Raw genomic sequence first — 19,633 nt, forward strand, 5'->3', positions numbered from 1 at the left:
TCCCCACCCACATCTTTGTGCTGGTTAGACTAAAGCTTTTCAGGGTTTGTTTGTGTGTGTTCATACTAAATGTAAAATGACAACAAAAACAAAAAGAAAAAAGAAAAAAATAAAGACAGCAGATTCTCACAGTTTTTGTGTTTTTTTTTCTTTTGTTTGTTTTTTTTTTGTGTTTTTTTTTGTGTACTTTTTTTTCTGTCAAAAAATAGCCTTAGCGCTTTTGATCGACTGTATAGGAGCCGTTGGTTGTGTGTGTTATGATATAGCATTTACTCACAGGATAGTTAAGTCAAGAGAAACACAAAGAGTCACATTATTCTTTTTTTTTTTCTTAAATATTAAAAAGTAGTAGAGTATCACCAGCCAGCTTCCCTCCTCTCCTAACCCTCCTTCCTTCTTTCCTTCTTCCCTCCCCTCGTCTGGCCCTGTCGGGAAGCTGCTTGGCAGCCCTGGGGATTGTACATTGCTCATGGTGGTTTTCACTTACTGAAAAGGTTTTCCTCACATCATCCTTTTGCAAATGACATTTTTTTTTCTTCAAGCATTTAACATTGTCCAGCTTTTTAAATACACATATGCACACGTACACGACTACGAAAAAAAACTAAAGAAAAAGTATCAATCCCTTTCCTTCCCTCTCACCCTCCCTCCTCGATTTGGCATGATAATGTGTTCGAACATACATACGCACTACTACGAGACCGGGCTTTCCCACGCACGCAGACACGCATACCGACAGTAGATTGGACGAGACGGAGCGAGAATTAAGCTGGGAACCAAAAACAGTAACAACAACATTTACGAGAGGCATTTTACAGACGTTGCTTGTCCCTTCTCTAACAGCAGAGCGGCACCGCCTCCTGAGCGGCTGATCTGGGGTCGGCTGTTGTCCCGGTAATGGTTAAGGTAAGGATACTGAGAAGGGACGAGGCGGCTCCCAGATCAGCGTGAGGAGAGCAGCGCTGCCAAAAAAAATAAAAATCAGAATGAACAAAGTGTAAAGTAATTTCATTGAGCGGAAAAGGGAATATAGACATTGTAGAGTGCACTTGCCCCAGACCTCTTGTCAGTTTTGCGCCTCCTCTCCTGTAGTTAAGCTTTAGGAGTCAGAGGAGGACAGCTGATCCTGGATAAGCCAGCGAGGGGGCAAGTGTAACCCCGAGTCCCTGAAAAGCCAGGAAGAACTAGCCAGTCACAAGCCACATCCCCCTGCCTGAGTCACAACAGCCCCACGAAGAGCCTCTTCTCAGTCAAGCTCAAGCATCTCTATGGCAACAGCCACCAACGATCACCATGACAACCAGGCGCATTCAGAACAGCAGTTGAAATTCCTACTTCCACGTTTGAGGCCGATCAGGCGCCAGAGGAGGCGGATCGAGGCTCCGCTGTCGTTTACACTTTAGAAACCGTTATCAGCTACATTCTGGCTCGGTTCAGGCGGCGTGGCGAGGTCGCCGCTCCCGACCGGGCCGGCCCCAGCGAAGGGGGAGAGGTAAACCAGGAGAGGACGGCACCTCCTCCGTCTTCTCTCGCCGCCACGCTGAGACCAACAGAGCACCATCTTCTCTAGTCACAGCACACACACACACCTTTCACTTCAGTTGAAAACAAGTAGACACACACACACACACACACACACACACAAACTTTACCCTGTCACAATACTCTCACAGGCGCATTTTCTCCCTCAGACAGAACTGAAAACCCAAACTACGCCCGACCGTCTCGGCTTTGCCTTTTGCTTGCTCGGCCTTTCCTCCAAAATCCACCCAAGTGCAAAATCCAAGGCTCCTCAGTTCAATTTGTCAAATTAAGTTAACTCAAAAAAACAAACACGGTTCAGATGTTCCACTTGATAACAATTGTTCAACAAGACAAAAACAAATACACGTAAGAGATATATATATATAGTTTAAGCAAAGAGATCTGGAATTAAGTAAACTAATCTTTTGTATGATTGAATTATTTGGTAGAGAGCAGTTCAATACTGGCACACACCACAGTCAAGTCTGGCTAATACTCAAGGTTCTGTCTCACTACATATGCTTTGAAGTTGTTAAATAATCACGGCTAAAAACACAACTAAAGCAAACGCTACTAGTACTTCTGAAATAAAAACCCTATATCAGAGGGGTGGAGGGTGGGGGGAACATGTGCACGCACACACACTTAACACAGAATCATTACACGATGAAGAAAAGAAAAAAAATTAAGGTCCATGGCTTCACTAATGCTGACTTCTCGTTCACGCACTCTCTGAAGCATTTGTTATTCCCCGAAAAATTGTGCATCATAGGAACTAAACAATCACTGGTAGATAGGTAAATCTATTATTCACGCTTGTATTTTTGTCGACAAAACAACCACTGGCGGATTTACATTCGCGCCGTTCTCACACACACACACACACATGACCTCACCCTTCCCCACCCTGCAGCGGTAGAACTCACATCCGCTGGTACACAATGTCCTAACACACACAGACACACAATCACACACACATCATGTCAGGAACTTCAGATGAGTACCCCACCCTCCCCCGACCCAAAGGAGAAAAAAAACCAAACAAACAAAAAAAAAAAACAGTACAACAATACAATCATATTCTATTTGTAAACAGGTAGAAGCCACTTGACTTGTTGTTGCATCTTCGGACACAATTAGGATCAAGGCAATGAAATGTGGACGACTTTTGCACTGTTAAAATATTATCTTCAACCAAAAAACACAATTTTAAAGTTTATCTTCTTTCCTTTTTTTTTTTTCTCGAAACACCATTTGTGGCAATGAGAGCAATTTAAAAAAAGGAAAAAAAAAGAAGAAAAAAAGCAAGTAATATTTGTTGTACTTAATGAAATATTTAAAACATTTCGTGAGACACGGGAAAAAAAAACAAAACAAAAAAAAAAACGCCTCTCAGTAGGCCATGTGAATGCGAGAGGCTACAGTATGCATAGATACAGATTTGCCTTTCTCTTGGTTTATAAGTCTGACAAGACAGAACATTTTTTCCACTGACAGTCACGCACTCACACAATTAACACTCCCCACTTTTGATTTTTACATCAGTGGAGTGGAGGAGTGGAGGAAGAGGAGGAGAGAGGGAGCGTTGGGATTTCTACAGCCCGTCCTCCACCCCCCCGCCACATTAGGGCCCTTCCCCTCCCTCAAAGACAGCATATTGAAAGCAGTGTGTTGAGCTTCTCCAGCTTAAAGCAGTTATTTGGCAGAGAAAAAAAAAAACTTACAGACCTATACATAGTTTTCAGTGCTAGAAGTTGGATTTTCCTTTCCTACAAGGAGTAGTAGTTTTTTTGTGTGTTTTTTTTTTAATTCAACTACAAGGGGGGGAAAACTGGCTTGATTTCCTGAGAACCATTGCTGGTTATTTAGCAGACAAAGAGGAATAGTTCAAATAACCAACGCCATGGCCAAAAACACTGATCCGAATTCCCAGAGTTACAAAGCATCGTCTTCATCCTCAATAAGAGTTTACATTTTTTGTTTTTCCATTTGTTTTTTATAAATTTTTATGTGTTTTTTTTTTATAGTTTTTATACTTTTTTTGTGCATTTTCTATTTTATTCCATCTTCTCTTTAAAATGAAGAATGAACACACGTTCCGCCTCCTAAGTCTTGTAAACAAGAGGTTGCAGTGTGGCACCTCCAAAACATTGAAAGCCTATTCTGAAAGTGCTGTTCCCCCACCTGCCCACTAGGGGGCGGGTGGGGGGGCTTGCTAGATAGGCTCCGCCACCTATTTTAAGGTGGGAGGGGCTTGCTAGTCCCAGCTGCGGCTACAGTCCTTTGCACTGCAGAGCTCAACGTTCTTTAGTTTTAAAACAAAATTGGTGCAATACTTTTAAATGTCACTTTTACTATCACCAGATAATCATCCTAAGTCAGGTTTTATTCTTTAACTATCTGTTGATCTTGAACTCCACGACAACGCAGTAAGGTAGGCGTGCCAAGGCAGAGAGGAGCGCACACATTCTCATTCACAACTCACACACGCACACACACACAAAGTACTTCCACACACACGTGCGCATGCACACGCATACACACATACGGTAAGGACCTCAATGAGTAAACAGCTACACTGGAAAAACTGGCTGCTCCCTCTATATTGCAGATTATATATACTGAGAAAAAACCACATTCAGTGCAAAGTTAAAAAAGCTCATACTCCAACATTGTCAGCAAACAAATGCAAAAAAAAAAAAAAAAAAAAAGAAAATAAAACAAAAAGAAAACGTTAAAAATAAAAAGAATTGGAATTCAAATAAACATGACGAATGAAACAAAAAAATATATATAATAATGAGCTCGATTGAAGCTTTTTTCGGTCTGAAAGAGCACTACCTGGAAGCAAATATCCATCCGTTCACATTATAGAATTGGCCTGCATGATTCAAGTATTTCGACTGATATGTTTTTGGGCTAAAACAAAGTGGACATATGTGCAGAGAGAGAAACGTAACTTGTTTTCCACAGGGGAGACCCCGTATTGTTGAATATCTTGTAAGTGAGAAAGAGTCCAACTAGTGCCATAGCGTTTACAACTACTTTTTTTTTCATTTTCTTCTGCTGATTATTGATAATTCTCTACTGACCCTTCCCCCGGCCTGTTTGATTGGCAGGCGGTTCACATGGAGTCCCCACCCCCTGTCAGGTGATCCACCGGGAGGAAGGAGCTGATTGGAGAGGGGCTGCTGATCCTCCCTGCCTCGGTGCCACTGGGGTTCCCCCACAGGCTACTGGAATAGTTGGGTCCACCCCAGAGGGAGGAGCTGTGGAGATCGCTGCTGTTCCACTGGTTAGCTTCAGGAGCGCGGCTGGGAAAGGGGTGAGACTGATCCATTCTGCTCTGAGAAGAGCCAATGGCCTGCCAGCCAGAGGAGGGAGTGGCCAATGACTGCCCTTGTGCAAAGAAACGGTTGATTTCCTCCTCACTGGCAAACTCAGCCAGAATAGTAGTGTTCCCCAAAACACACCTGTAGAGATACAACAGGTGAGCATGAGTGTGTGTCTGCTGCTACAAAACATCCAGCGGCGGGAATCCACAGTCAGCACATGTACATACTTACCGGAACCTGGTTCTGTGAATTTTTGTACACATCCTACCCGTACCTCATTCTGGTAGCTTTACTTTAAGTATTTTAGAAATTTCCTAAAATTTCTGAGTATGAGTCTTACTGTTATGAATCAAGTTAAAAGAACTCCGTGAAAAACAATTGACTTTTTAGGAGTACTTGAAAACTGCTTTTTTTTTTGTTTTTATGTTGGTATTTTTCTTTTGAAGTCTGGCTGCTGCACTGACTCACATGGCCAAGAAATCCCAAATTAAGTTTGCATGGAATCAAGTTTGTCTTAATCTAATTAATCAAAAGTTCCTAAAGATCAAACAAAACAAGTAGAAAAAATTTTGGGAGAGAATAACACTTTTGCAGAAAAAAACATTGTGAACAACTATTTGTGGAATGGTGGTAACTACTACCTGACCTTTAGGGATATTATGTCCCTTTGTTTACAGTTTCCTGTGCTTCTTTCTCACTGGTCAGACCTTCACCCTCCCCGCTGTGTTGCTGTGGTTACGCTGTCATCTCTCTTGTTTGCACTGCCCTACTTTTTGTTTGCAGTTCTGAGACAAACCTCTTGCATGGGCAGACATTTTTCCGGAGTGCTTCTGACTAGTTAAAGGGGTTTTGAGTGACAGCTGAGTGATTCAAATTTTGTTCTGGCCAACACACTGGCAAAATAAGCGACTTTATCACTAAATTTAGTGACTTTCCAGACTGCTTTGGCAACACATTTTTCAATAATAATATTTACGAATAACTACTTAACTACTTTCTGTAGTAGAGTTGCAAGTACTGCCCTGTGAGTGGGAGGATTTTCCATCAAATGGTGGTACAAGTTCTATTTTTGACATGTTTTTGCTGCTGTGAATTTTGATTCTGTTTTTGTTTGATATTCAGGAAGTTTTGATTGACTTTACTGACACAAATATAAGCCCTGAGGTTTGTTTCATCTCATGCCCTAGTCATCATCTTGTTTACATTGAATTTTAGAAATTAGCTTATGAGAGAGTAACTTAAGTGCATGTAAACACATTAGATGCATTATAAATCAGGAGTACATGGGCCGTCTGCAAAACTTCCATTGCTTTATCTAACCATTACGTGCGCAGGAGACATCTGACGCCGAAATTAGCTGATGAAAAGTAAATAACGATATCATCAGCTTCAGAGAGAGGATGTGACTAAGTGAAGCACTGACACAATAATCTTATATGACAGGCCAGTTAATATCACATAATGAGCCTGGCTTATTTCTAAGTCAGTTCGAATAAAACTGACTTAGAAAGGAGAAGGCAGATTGTGTGCGTTGATTTGTGTAAGGTTTACTTACATGTGCAGGCTCTTCTGGGCCTTTGCGGCCTCATCCTTGGAGCTGTAGCACACCACAGCGTTACCATGCGGCAGGTTGAGGTGGAATGTGATCAGAGGGCCGTGCTGCATGCACAGAGTCCTCAGTGTCGAGCCGTCGATCTGGGAGACCAACGCCCGCGCAAGCAGAAAGAGACAGCGGATAAACAGAGGCAGCGTTAAACAACAGCCGACAACTATCAGTCTCAAACAGTTCCTCAGATTGTTGTTGATAAAACAGACAAAAATACACAAATCAACCGTTACTTTTTTGTACATTCAAGTACCTGAGGTGTGAGATTTTTCAGAACAAGCCATTGGGTTCTCCCTGAGCTGCTGCTGTCACCCCAACTGGAGCCTGCCAACACACAGTATGAAACAATAATCAGCTAAAACAGTAAGAATTTCAGATAAAATTAAAGAGGGTAAAATATTAAACTTTAAAACCAGTAAAGCATCAAAATCTCTTACAAGATGGGAGAAATCCAAACAGAAGTGTTGCATTGTGTCAAAATAACTATGTTAAAACATGAAAACCAACATAAAGGCTTACTCAAAGCAATACACTTAATAGTGACAGACTTAGAATATGAATGTTCACAATCTGTCAGAACATTTTTCATTTTTATGCAGATGTTAATAATCTACAAAAGCTGCTGACAATACCTAATAAAACTCTGCCAGCTGTCACTCCAATAAATTACAAATTCTTGTCAAATTATAATATTCAGTCTCTCTGTGTACAAACTAAAGACTAGTTTATTTCAGTTGGTTCCTTATTTTTCACAACACAATTTTAAAGCAAACAGTTCCATCACGGGCATACGCAACTCACTTTAAAGAATCTCTGTAATGCAAAAATGTACAAATTTCTCTTTTTTTCTTGTTAATAGTTTAACCTCACACCACATAGTGTGAGAAAAATGGCGACAAGAACTTTATGGTTTGTGTGTCTCCCGTTTCCCTCACCAGGTGTATATCTGGACTCAGTGGAGCCCCAGCCCCCCAGCCTCAGGGCAGAGCCATCCCAGCCAGAGGAGGCAGAGCTGGGCTTCTGGCTGGTGAGGCCGGGTGGTGGTCTGGAGGGGGCTGCCACAGACAGCGCCTTGGGAGGCAGGGGGACCTTCCAAAGCTCATGGGCTAGGGAGGAGTTGGACACAGAACCGCCGCTGGGAGACCACTTTGACTCACTGGGTCTGGCTGCAAGGAGAAGAGAAAAGAAGCCTGTTTACATTCTCCTGTCTGCCGTTTTAAACAAACATTTATTAGAGTTTTAAGAGAAAATTGTGACGTCAAGGAACACAAGCAAGCTAGAAAAACCTCTTTCTCATTTTAGAAAACATCTCATGCTTTAAACTTCCTCACTGATTTTCACTTAAGAGACGCAATAATTGGATTTTATTCCATTGTCACTCTGGACTCGTTTTAACATTTTTTCCCTCCACTTGAGGCTCAACTGGATCATTTGGCCTAAGAGGTGGAGGAGAGATGAAAAGACAGCAATGGCTGAGTGTTAAACAGTACCTGAAGTGCTTTGTGCTGTACTGGTGAGGGAACCGCTGTGGCTGGAGGCACGAATGGATGACCAGGCACTGTTAGAAGGCATCGTGGTGTTCAGTGATGAGGATGGCCCTGGGAAACACAAAGAGGAGGGTTAGCGTCCCTGTGTGTCTATGTAATGACTGATCCAAGTGTGTAACTGTATATACTAACATCTTTGTTTAAAAAAAACCCAACAGTTTACTAATTGAATCACAGATAATAAACAACTTATGTTCTGTGTGTGTGTGTGTGTGTGTGACCTACCGTTGTTCCTGTCCCTGAGGTGGTCTGTGTCGCGGACGGTGTTGATGGAAAGGTTGTTGATGACACTGCCAGGGGTCACGTAAGGGTCAGTCTCAGGGTCAATGTTGGGGTAACCTTTCCAAGGCTCCCCGGGCCGGAACTCTGCAAGACAAACACATAAAACAGCAATTAGCAGTTTGTCAAGGGAAAGCAACCAAAAATGTTTTTTTGTATACATGAAGGCAGGCGTACCTGGGGGCCAGGTGACAGTGTTTCCATGGGGTGGGGGGGAGTTGGCACGGGGCGGCCAGCCATCACCCACCGAGCCTATTGATTGGCCGGGAGGACTCAGGGGAGATGGGCCAGGAGACAGGAAGTCATAGAAGGGAGAGTCCTCCAGACGCAGCCCAGACGACATAGCACCTGTGGGACGAACACATAAAGACACAGTCACATACACTAAAACTCACCACGCTTTCTTAAAACTAGCAGCTATTTTGTACCTTGTGCAGAAAAAGAAAAATTAATTAGTACTGCATCACAATTTGAAATACAAACTTAGCAAATTATCATAATAAGCCTTTTTGTTATGCCAATACACTATTCAGCTTTGGACAATAAAATGTTTCACCATTATCACAGCATGTGCAGATATCAAGAGGTTTTATCGTACCAGGTTTGCTGTTCTGTTCCAGAGGGTCAGTAGCCCAAAGTTTCTTCAGTCTGGACTGGGGTGGCTCTTTGTAGCTCACAGCTCCACCACCACTACTACCACCGCCAACACCCATGTCCAGGGATACATTCAGGTTAGAGTTCAAGCCTAACAGGAGGAATGGAGGAAACAAAGCAACAAGAAATTCAGTCAGTCTCTATTTAAATACACAGCAACAGACAAAACGACACATTCATTCATACATCATTTGCCATCTTGCTCATGAGCTCATTAATCGTTAACAAATTTAATTTTGACATACTTAAAGGGAAGTTGCTGAAGGATCCAAGAGCGGCAGCATCCTTCTGCATCTCAGGGGTATTGTGGGACAAGTAGTTATCCAGGTATGGTTTGAGGGGCGGGGGCTGCTTCAGAAGGGAGGGGTCCAGGTGTCGTGGCGGCTGCATCATTGATGGAGATGAACCAATAGGACGTGTCTAAGCACAGGAGGTGGAAGATTAGAGACACAGCGGTTTCCTAACTCCTAAATTGTGAGTGCACTGAAGCAGGATTCAGAGAGATTTTTGAAGACACACACCTGTTCAGTCTGACGTCCCACAGGCATGGCTCTCTGGCTTTGAGCCTTCTGCTGTTGTTGTTGCTGTTGCTGCTGCTGCTGTTGCTGAAGGAGAAGACGCTGCAGGCAGAAAATACGGTCAAAAATTGTAAATAACAGCAGTACTGTCTCATTTCATTTGTAACTTACGTTGCAGGTATTTTAATATATAGATATTGTAACTCTCTAATGCAATCTTAATGTCAAATCTATCAATCTAAATCCATGTTGTATTTTTAAATAAATAGCATTATTTTATACTTGCACGTCTCCATTACTGTACCTGTAACTGGTTGAGCTGATTGAGCTGCGACAGCTGGTTGAGCTGGGAGAGTTGGTTGAGCACAGCCACCTGCTGGGGGGCAAGCAGAGGGTTCAGACCTCCGTTACCTCCTGCGTACTTCAACAGGGATGGAGGGACCTGGAAAGAAACAAGATTTAGGTTTAAGTGTGTCAAATGTCAATAAAGGTTTTCTTTCCATTACATGTTTAACACATACCAAGTCATGTGTGAGAGACAGTAAATTTGTGCTGTCAAATTTGATGACATATGGGCTAAAATTTATTTCATCTTTTACACACACTTCAGCAGGTATCCAGCCACTAACCATGAATTTTTTTAATATCGTGTTGTGCCATCTAAGCAGATTCCACCTAGATGATCCTCATACATATATGCTCTAAAAACACTGAGCAGTAGACACAGTGGTACGTGGGGGTTTGTGTATTTTTGTACGTGCGCTACCTGAGAGGGCAGGATGGGTGGAGGCACTTGGTTACGAAGATTGGGTTGAGGAGGGGGCTGGGACTGGGGGCCACCACGGCCCTGTGCTACACTGCTGCCACCCAATATAGGGTTTACATTCTGAGCAGGGAAAACACAAAAACACATACATTGTTAAACAATGTGCAACAAAAACTGTAATACATTTACATAAACATTTTAGTAATTCATAATGTAACAAAAACACAGAAACCGTGGGAATCAATTCTAAGCCCTCTGTTGGTGAACTCAGGCTGTTAAATAAACCATTTGGAAGATATATTCACACATTGAATGTCAGAAAAAATAATCCATCTCTTCACATTAAATACCAGGTCTTAGTTTCTGGAAAGTACTTGGCAGAACCTTATCCTTCCACACTCACCTGCCGAGTGGGCCCAGAATTAGAGTGGGAAGGAGACGGCCCAGAGTTGAGACAGGGAATAGGCTGAGCAGAATTGGAAGGGGAAAGGCTCATGCTTTGATTGGAGGACAGTTCGTCAGAAGCTGGATTATCATAAGCAGAGGGGGAAAGCTGCAGAAGCAAGGCCAGGTGTACAGCAGATGGACGGCAAGCACAGAAGGAACAGGAAGCACATCAGCAGCCAAAGAAGCACAGAGAGGGAAAGACAAAGAAGAGTTAATTTTGCAGAAGGCAAGTAGGAAGAGGAGAAAAAGAGAAAGTAATGCAGAAACAGAGGAAATAACAGCTAAGCGTGAGCAGTGTAGGAAAATGCAATGGAGCAGAAAGGCTCATATGAATGAGCAAGAGAGAAGTAAGAAATGAGAAAGAAGTGGGCGAAGTAGAAACGGAGAAGGTGGCAGAATGGAAAATAAACCAGAGGGTGAGAGTTCTAAGGTATGAGACAAGCGGCATTTAGTGCTGAAGGAAAAGCAGCAAAGCAAAACAAGCCCTAGCAGTGTGTACACAACTATGGAAGGGAACTAAATGGTATATATGCTATATATAATTACTTAATTCGCTTGCAAAGCCACTAATTTTTATTACAAATAAGCACATATTTAATTTGTTTTTGCAGTTAAAATATGACACAGCCTGAAAATACAATATGTCAATAAACACTAAGTACTAAATGAAACATCCCTTTTAAAAGGCAACACACAGAATGCAGTGTGTTAGAACGACCACTGTGGGGCACAACAGGGCTGAGGGAGCGCTGCCCAGTCAGACATATGATGCAGGTAACACCAGAGTCTTTCTCTCCACACCTACTTTATATTCACTCTAACGGCAGTGAGACTGCCCAAACCTCTAAGAGGAGTACTTTCTTTAACCTGTGCATGTTTCTGCATACCTTGTCATAGTAAGGACTGCGATCCATGGGAGACTCCTTGTGGAGCTGGTGTCGAGACCCTGGGTTCTTCCCCATTACGCCATTGAAGTCTCCCATACTGCCCATGTCCATGCGCTTGTCCTGCACCATCCCTACTCCTGTCTTCATGGAGTCATCAGGAGAGTCTCTCTGCATGAGGGAAATACGACAAAATTAAGTTATAGAGACAGACGAGCAAAGATTGCAATTATCAACCAGACAGACAAAACCACCCATCACTACTAAAAACAAAACAGCCGCTTATTAATGCAGAATTTTTAAGTGAATGAGTGATAACACTTACAGAGAAGTTCATGCTGTTGAACTGGTTGATGAAGGGTTTCATCCAGGGTTCGTCCTGTTTGTTGACTGGTTTGTTCATCTGAAACATTTTCAGAGAAGAGAATGAGGCCGTTTTTTTATACCTATTAACCTTGTAAACAAAAACAATGAATTTAAAAAATCCGTGTCTATTCCGTCGTCCGCACTTACACTCCTAATGTTTGATAAAATGAAATGTTCAACAACAAATGTAAACAGATTAGCAGTGCAAACCTTATTGGAGCCTTTATGCTTGTAGTTCCAGGTATTTTGGTCGTGTGACCTGCTTTCCTGTTGGCTGTTGCTCCACATGCCGATCTCCACTTCTTCTTCTTGATCCCAGCTATTGCTCATGGACACCTCCTCACCGCACCATGTCTCCATGGGCTTGGGACCAGGAGCTATCAAGGAATGAGAGAGAAGCATAAAAATTGAGTACAAACAATTACAGCTTCTTAAATGTGATAATTTTTTGGTTTCTTCCTTCCTCTATGGTGCTAAACCGAATATCTTTGGGTTGTGGACAAAGCAATTCATTTAAGGATGTCATCTTGAGGCTTCGGTTAACACACTGACAATTTACAGACCAAATAACTCAAGAAATAATCAAGAAATTAATCACTGATTGCAGCCCTAGGACAGGCCTGCTCATCACTAACATATCGTAGGGTTAAGAAGTTTTATTTGAATGTTTCTGGGTGCACCTACCAGACTTATGCTGGCCACCCCATCCAGAACTAGATTCACGGCTATCCCTGCTGGGTTCGTCCCAGCCGGAGCTGCTGTCCATGGGCTTCCCCCAGGCAGATGTCCCGTTGTCTACTGTCACAGGCGGAGCAGCAGTAGTAGGCTCCCCCCATGATGACGACTCTTTCTGTTGGGAGTACGGCTCACCCCAACCTAGAAGACAAGAGAAGGAGATGGCAATCAATTGCTGTTACGCAGTGCTACATTAGTCGCTTAAATTTATGATTGTTATTTATTAGCAATTACATATTTCTGGATGCAGCAGTTAGCAGACAAAATATCCAAACAATATTATTTATACATATTCTTGAAATACTGCCACACGATTTAAGATATAATCAGAGTGTTTATGATATGGTATGAGTTGCAAGGTGGGTTGCATTACATGAAGGATGATTGAACCCACGTCACATTTTCAAAATGATGGTGCAAGTTCATATAGATTTTTTTTTTTTTGTTGTTGTTGCTGGAATCGCAGAACAATGCTTTAGCTGGGAGCCACTCATGTCCCTGGGGAACCCTGCGTCAGCTCACTTATGTAAGTGCTGTTTACTTTAACTCTGGTGGGTGTGTAGATGTCTGTGCACTTTCAAATGAGTATGTGTGTTCAAGATAGTGCATGTTCAGATGGCTCTTGTTACAGATGACCACCCAGACGTGCTACTTTCTCCCTCCACAGGAGGTGTTCGAGGGGATGCCAGGGATACCTCCCCGTAAAAATAGGAGAGATCATGGGGTGGCCTCAGGCTCCGATGTTCCTCATGTGACTGTGCATGCTCACAAACAAGTGCGCACACAAAACACCACAAAGAAGCATACACACACACACAGCTAAATCGACTGAAACAGAGGTAGATACATAATGACCCTAACTGGCCTATTCCTGTAGAAATTTTAGCATATATACACATTTGCTAAAGTCTTAATCACACAAACAGGCGTAATGCACATACATAGTGTATTAATTTAGTTATGTACCAGTGAACACATCAACAGTACTGACCTACTTCTTTTATATGCATCATTTTCTCTGAGTTAACTCTGTCACTGTCTTAATTGATTTTTGCACTACAGTGTTCACAAAAATAAAAACAAAAATGAATGCAAACACACATATTTTCTCAACACAGTAGCTGCCTAGTTTGCCTCACCACTCCTAACCCATCCACTTAGATGCTCCAGTTAACTTGCTACACCACAAACCCTGAATAACCCCAACAGCCCCTCCTGCTTTTCTCCTTCTCAGGCCCCTTCCACAGAATAGCTGTCTTGCTCGTTTTAGTTTTCCCATCTTCCATTGGAACCATTCCTATTACTAAGTCACAAGACCTCCTCCTCTGCCACTCATGGTCTCTCTTGCTCTCTTTTTCTGAAACCCAACAAAAGCCTGTGTTTCTACAGCAAGCAGAATTGGCGGGTGAGCAAGAAAGGGAGGGAGGAAAAAAAAGGCGAATGAGCGAAGAGAAAAATCGATGCTCTTAGCATTCCAAAGGGATGACTCAACTGGCTTTACAAAAAGCCCTCAACATAGACAACACTGTAGGGAGATGGGAGGGAATGTACGTGTTTGGTTTCTCTCCATGCTTCTGTGCCTTTGTGTACATTTGTGAGTGTGTGAATCCATCCTTGCTGTGTTTGTACTGTTATAGCTTCTTTCAAGACCTTATTTCATCTATCTTAAAGACAGAATGTGAGTGAGACACCTTTTTATGTATTCTTAGGCCCTACAGACTGCACCACAAGGCTTGCACTTGCACACTTGTCCCATTTTAATCCTGGCTCATGTAATCACACATTAATGACTTCAACATTAAAATAAAAACTAATAAACAAAACATACAGTGACCTGCAAGTTAAAGCAACCCAGAGTCAACAATTTTTGTTAAAAAAACAACTATATGAGAATCTGCACAACATGTGACGAAAAGAATCAACGCAGGTTAAAAACCTCCAGAGTAACATCAAGATCTGTTGTAACCTGGATTGACTACATCTGTCTGGCGCTGAACAACAAAGGGAGCTCATGTGATTCTGTAGTGTAAGAATGATCATCATGGGTTTTCACATGTATGTTTTTTGCTTGTCTATTTCTGTTTTCCTAGTCTAAGTAACATGAGATATGCAAGTGTGCATTTGCCTCAATTATGTGTGTTCATACACATGTGTATACATATTCAAACCTACCAGAACTGCAGCTTTTATCCTGGTTGAGATGCTGCATTGGCTGCATCGAGCTGTGTGCAGGGTGGGACTGATGCTGAGAGGACGGGCCCATAGTTTCCTGGTCTGACTGACCACTCCTGTTCCACATGTTGACAGATCCACCGCTGTATTTGCCTAGGAACAAAGTTTATGTACGTTTTGAGTCAGTTAAAAATGCTAACATACAAATTTCACTTTATCTTATTCAGGCCTTGTGCAGCTCTTTTATAAGAAATCTGTACTGGAGTATCTGTTTACCAGGGTCTCCCCAAGCTGCAGTTCCATCATCGATCTCCATCCTCCGACGGATGGACTCAGGAGAAGGTTCTTCCCACCCAGTTGCCACTTCCTCCTTCTGACCTACTGTGGGCATGGGACCTCCCAGCCAGCCTGAAACAAGAATTAAGGTGAGTCATCAATTTATACTGTCCTCCCACTACAAAGTGTGTCTAAACACGACTACAAAGCAAAAAAAAAAAAAAGTACAGTAAGACATTGATTCTGATAGGATGACTAATTCCAATAACTACCTGTGGGCTTGTTAGGACCTTGATTGCCTCTGGACATGTTGGATTCAGGACCTTTTCCCCACTCATTGGAGGGCTTAGGACTTGGCTCACCCCAGTTCTGGGCTCCGTGGTTGTTCTTCATTGGCTCACCCCAACCCTGACTGTTACTATGAGGATTGGGTTTGTGGACTGAGTCTCCCCAGTTGGAGCCTGGGTTTGGAGTGTTCTGGTCTGGAGTATTTGATCCTCCACTCCCCACCCAGGTGTTACTGCTACTGGTGTTGGTTCGGCTTGGCTCACTCCAACATCCAGAGCCAGACCGGTCGCTGTCGCTGTCCCAGCCCACAGAGCCTGCACCTTTTTGGGGCTCCCCCCAGTGGTTGTTGGCCCCTGGTCTTGTACCATCTCCACTGCCACCCCAAGTTTCACTTCCATTATTTCCACTATTGGAACCCCAGCTCTGCTGTGATTTAGGTGCATTAGTCCAGGTACTGGATCTAAACAAACAATGCAGGTAATTTTTTACAAGTTGGACAGAAGATGAAATGTTCAGAAAGAAAATTAGCTTTGAAAATCAACATCAGTTAGGGCCAAAAACATCAAGACTTTAATTACCTGTCATCTTTGTTAATGTTGTTGTTCCAGGTGTTACTGTTGTTGTTACTACCCTTGTAGCTGGATCCATCATCCCAGCCACTCTGCCCACCTCCTCCATTCGATGGGACTTTGTTGTCCCACCCAGAGGATGGTCTTTGCTCTCCCCAGCCAGAACCCCCTGTATCTGGACCTGAGCTGCCTGGCCCACCCCCCCAGCCTGCAAGTACAAGATTGGGAGAGATGAATTATTTGCTTTCCTGTTGGATCTTCAATAATGACTTCTGCTTGAAACTGGGCAATTTGAGTTTTCACATTTAACACAAAAGGCAAACTTCATACACATTGACTTCCTACCTCCAGAGGCCTGGGAGGGAGCTGCCGGTGTTGCTGTGCCCCAGCCGAAGCCTCCGCTACCATGCTTTCTTTCATCTCCTCTGGGACCGTGGTGCTGATTGTTAGCAGGAGAATTGACATCCCAGGCAGTGTTCTGCCGTACAGGCGTCTGTCCCCATCCAGTGTTGGACAGAACCCTTGGGTCCACATCGGCCCTGGTCAGAGTTGATAGTACTGTTGCAGGATGGGTAACTTTTCTGCGGTTTGCCCCTTTTGACTGGTCTCTGTCTGAGCTGGATCGGCCTCCGGAGCTCTCACCGCTTCCCTCACTTCCTCCAGAGCGACCCCAGCTTCCAGTGACACTCCCTAAGCCATGGCTTCCACCTCCTCCCCCTGCTCCTCCCATGCCCATTGCGTCATCCTCCAGGCTCTTCCAGCCATTGTTGGTAGAGCTTCCTTTATGACTTCCAGCATCTGAAAGGTTGTTACCAGGAGTTGCTGAGCCCCATTCTCCATTTGACATCTTGTTGTTAGATGTGGAAGAAGACGATGAGGATGAAGAAGAAGAGGATGCACTGCTCCCCCAGGGACGTGGTATCCCTGCTGGAGGGCCCATTGCAGTTTGGTTCCCATTTCCTGGTGTCTGGGCTGCAGAGCCTGGGATTTGATTTGAGCCAACACCCCAGGACAGGTTGCTCTGAGACTGGTTTGGGTTACTGTTGGGCCCCTGGTCCCAGCGTGGGGCCCCAGTGTTATTGTGGTTATTATTACTCTTATAAGCAGCAGTAGAGGAGATTTGGGGGTTCACAGTGTCTGCATTTGGGGGGCCCTTGTCTACAGGGTAGGTAGCTGCGCCCCAAGGCGTACCGAAGGCCCCAGTACCCCCCAGCTCTCCTTGGGGGTGCTGGGGGGTTGATGAGGGGTTTCCATTGGCCAGCGGACCCCCATTCCCTCCTCCAATGGAACCCCAGGAACAATCCCCGCTGAGTTGGGGTGAGGCGGTAGAGTTTGGTGGACTAGAGGTCATTGTGGCGTTAGTAGTAGTAGTAGTAGTATTCATCATGATAGTGTTATTTGGTCCATTGGATTCAGTGTTAAGGTTGGTAGGCTGCAGGCCTCCATTTCCACTGTTGCTGCTTCCTAACACTTTGCCGCCTGATGTACCATTATTCAACTCAGTGTCTTCCATCATACTGCTGTTGTCTGGAGCTGCCATGCCACCCCAGCCCAGCAAAGGGCTTTGTTGGGGAGCCATACCCAGTTTGGAAGTCATCCCCTGAGCCTGTGGAGGCCGTTGGCCCTGGGACACTGGGCTTGGGGATGGATTCTGTGGCCAGGCACCATGGTTGGCATTTGGGTTTAAAGTGTTTGGGTTTAACCCTCCATTGATGCAGGGGGTGCTTCCGCCAGTGGTGATCATGTTGCTGCCTGACTGGACACCCCATACACCGCTGTTACTGACGAGCTTGTTGTGGTTACTCATGTTATTGCTGCCAATACTGTTGGACCCAGCCACAGAGTAGTGTGAGGGCCCGGTGATGTTATTATTTCCATTATTTGCACTGCTGATGGTTCCCACACCTCCACCGATTACCTGACGATTGTTGCCATTGCTGTCTCCATTCACAGAAACGCCGACCATCATGGTAGGGGATACCAAAGAGGAGGAGGGGGAAGAAGCTGTAGAAGACACAGAGGAAGAAGCATTTGCTGACATCATCATCACTGTTGTCGCAGCAACAGCAGCAAGGTTTTTCTCTGAGCCGACTGAGGAGCTAGAATCCGCGTCCATGCATTCTGATGCCAACTCAGGGTCGGATCCTGACCCGCAGCCAGAAGAGGAAGAAGAAGAGGAGCAAGAAAATGAAGAGGAGGAGGGAGGCCAGACGGACGAGCTGGTTGAAGAAGGGTTATTGGGTTTGTCGGTGCTTCCGTCCACTAGGACTTTGCCCCAGTTGCTGTTGCTGTCACTGCTGCAGGGAGAGCCAGAGGACCAGGGGGAAGGCTCATACTGCGAGTCCAAGCCGGGATGCTCCAGACCTGAAAAGAGAAGGTGGACATGGCAGAGGACACTGTTACAGTTTGAAGATTTAAGAATGCTCCCATTTTCAAAAACTGGATGACTTCACACAAGCATTTAAGAAATGTGCTGATTTCTTAATATGATGAATATAAGGCATAACATATCTAATAGAAAAATGTGTGTGTTTTTTTAAATCCTTCATTCACTTGTTTTTATATTTTTCTCTTTACTCCATGCTTTAGCTGGCCAACTGTTCTGGATGTGATCACTGCCAGGCCTGAGCCAGGACACAGCTGCCACCATTTTGTCACCACAGCAGGACCCAAAACCATGCCAAAGCTATAAACTAGGATTCAGTGAGGCGGAGGACGACCATCAGCAGGAGAGGAGAGATGAAGGGCATAGGGGAGATGGCAAATGAGTGTGAAAAGAGGGGAGGGGGATGAAGGAGGTGAGGAAAGAAGATGGGAGGGAAATGAGGTAGTGGCAACTGAAACAATTCAGACTTGGTTTAACTGCTCAGTCAGCTCTCTAAAATAAGACTCCAAAGACCACATCTGACTGCACTTTCATGACTGTTACGCGCACACTCATTCAGTCACAATCTGGCGTGTCTGTATCTTCACTGCTGAAGCAATCCTCTGTCACAATGCTGCCTTATTTATAATTATTTCCCAGCAGTTACTCAGAGAGCTTTCTTGTAAGTGGGAAATCCCCACAATTTGCTGTGGAAAGCTAATGTTTCAGATAAGGTTGATGCCACTTTTAATTACTCAATAAAGTAGCCATTACAGCGCAATGATCCTTAGACTGTGACAACCAAGTTAGCCAACATTACCAAAAGTTCTCTCGTGGCGTTTATCAGAAAAGGCATTGTTCTGAGACACGAAGTTGGTGATTTGAGACGCTGCAATGACTAATCACATTTTGAGACAAAGTCTGAATGGACAGCGTCTAAGCTTTGCAGTTTAACAAACTGTTGGTTTGTAAGAAAACATCTGAAACATAGATCCACAGTTTGATGGGGGGATAAATAGATTTTTTTCTTGCTGATGCACTCTGTTGCACTCTCTTTTTTCTTGTTTCTTCACTAGTTTTCTGCTGCTTAGACCAAAACTGCAACCTCCTAACTGAATGAGTCTCAAACCAGCTGGCTGCCCATTTCTGGTCCTTCTAACTCGAAGTGTCTCTCACATAAAACGGTTGCCAGCTCTTGCTGTTTATTGTGTTTGCTTGCCAAGTCTTCGCTGGCACCTTTTGAAAACCACTTTCTCACTCATTCATCTCTCGTTCTCTGTCTCACCGATATGTCATGAATAA

The 19,633-nt window shown here is 43.9% G+C and overlaps 1 protein-coding gene across 3 annotated transcripts in view; it reads right to left on the reverse strand.

The window, feature by feature from the left end:
• Positions 1-2,748: 2,748 nt before the first annotated feature.
• LOC103362399 (trinucleotide repeat containing adaptor 6A) overlaps positions 2,749-19,633 on the reverse strand; it is a 36,152-nt gene continuing 19,267 nt past the window's right edge. For all 3 annotated transcript variants that reach the window (XM_008288738.1, XM_008288737.1, XM_008288739.1), the window contains 21 exons: positions 16,312-18,330; positions 15,976-16,174; positions 15,382-15,857; positions 15,110-15,241; positions 14,834-14,986; positions 12,611-12,802; positions 12,137-12,303; positions 11,886-11,963; positions 11,564-11,731; positions 10,230-10,349; positions 9,768-9,905; positions 9,467-9,565; positions 9,191-9,365; positions 8,890-9,036; positions 8,469-8,639; positions 8,238-8,378; positions 7,956-8,063; positions 7,401-7,631; positions 6,719-6,789; positions 6,415-6,554; positions 2,749-4,997 (listed from right to left, as the gene is read on the reverse strand). In XM_008288738.1, coding sequence (XP_008286960.1) covers positions 4,649-4,997; positions 6,415-6,554; positions 6,719-6,789; positions 7,401-7,631; positions 7,956-8,063; positions 8,238-8,378; positions 8,469-8,639; positions 8,890-9,036; positions 9,191-9,365; positions 9,467-9,565; positions 9,768-9,905; positions 10,230-10,349; positions 11,564-11,731; positions 11,886-11,963; positions 12,137-12,303; positions 12,611-12,802; positions 14,834-14,986; positions 15,110-15,241; positions 15,382-15,857; positions 15,976-16,174; positions 16,312-18,330 — 5,474 coding nt within the window. In that variant the 3' untranslated portion in view covers positions 2,749-4,648. The remainder of the gene's footprint in view (positions 4,998-6,414; positions 6,555-6,718; positions 6,790-7,400; positions 7,632-7,955; positions 8,064-8,237; positions 8,379-8,468; positions 8,640-8,889; positions 9,037-9,190; positions 9,366-9,466; positions 9,566-9,767; positions 9,906-10,229; positions 10,350-11,563; positions 11,732-11,885; positions 11,964-12,136; positions 12,304-12,610; positions 12,803-14,833; positions 14,987-15,109; positions 15,242-15,381; positions 15,858-15,975; positions 16,175-16,311; positions 18,331-19,633) is intronic.

The sequence above is a fragment of the Stegastes partitus genome, unplaced genomic scaffold, assembly GCF_000690725.1.
Source record: "Stegastes partitus isolate 25-593 unplaced genomic scaffold, Stegastes_partitus-1.0.2 Scaffold572, whole genome shotgun sequence".
In the NCBI taxonomy this organism is placed as follows: Eukaryota; Metazoa; Chordata; class Actinopteri; family Pomacentridae; genus Stegastes; species Stegastes partitus.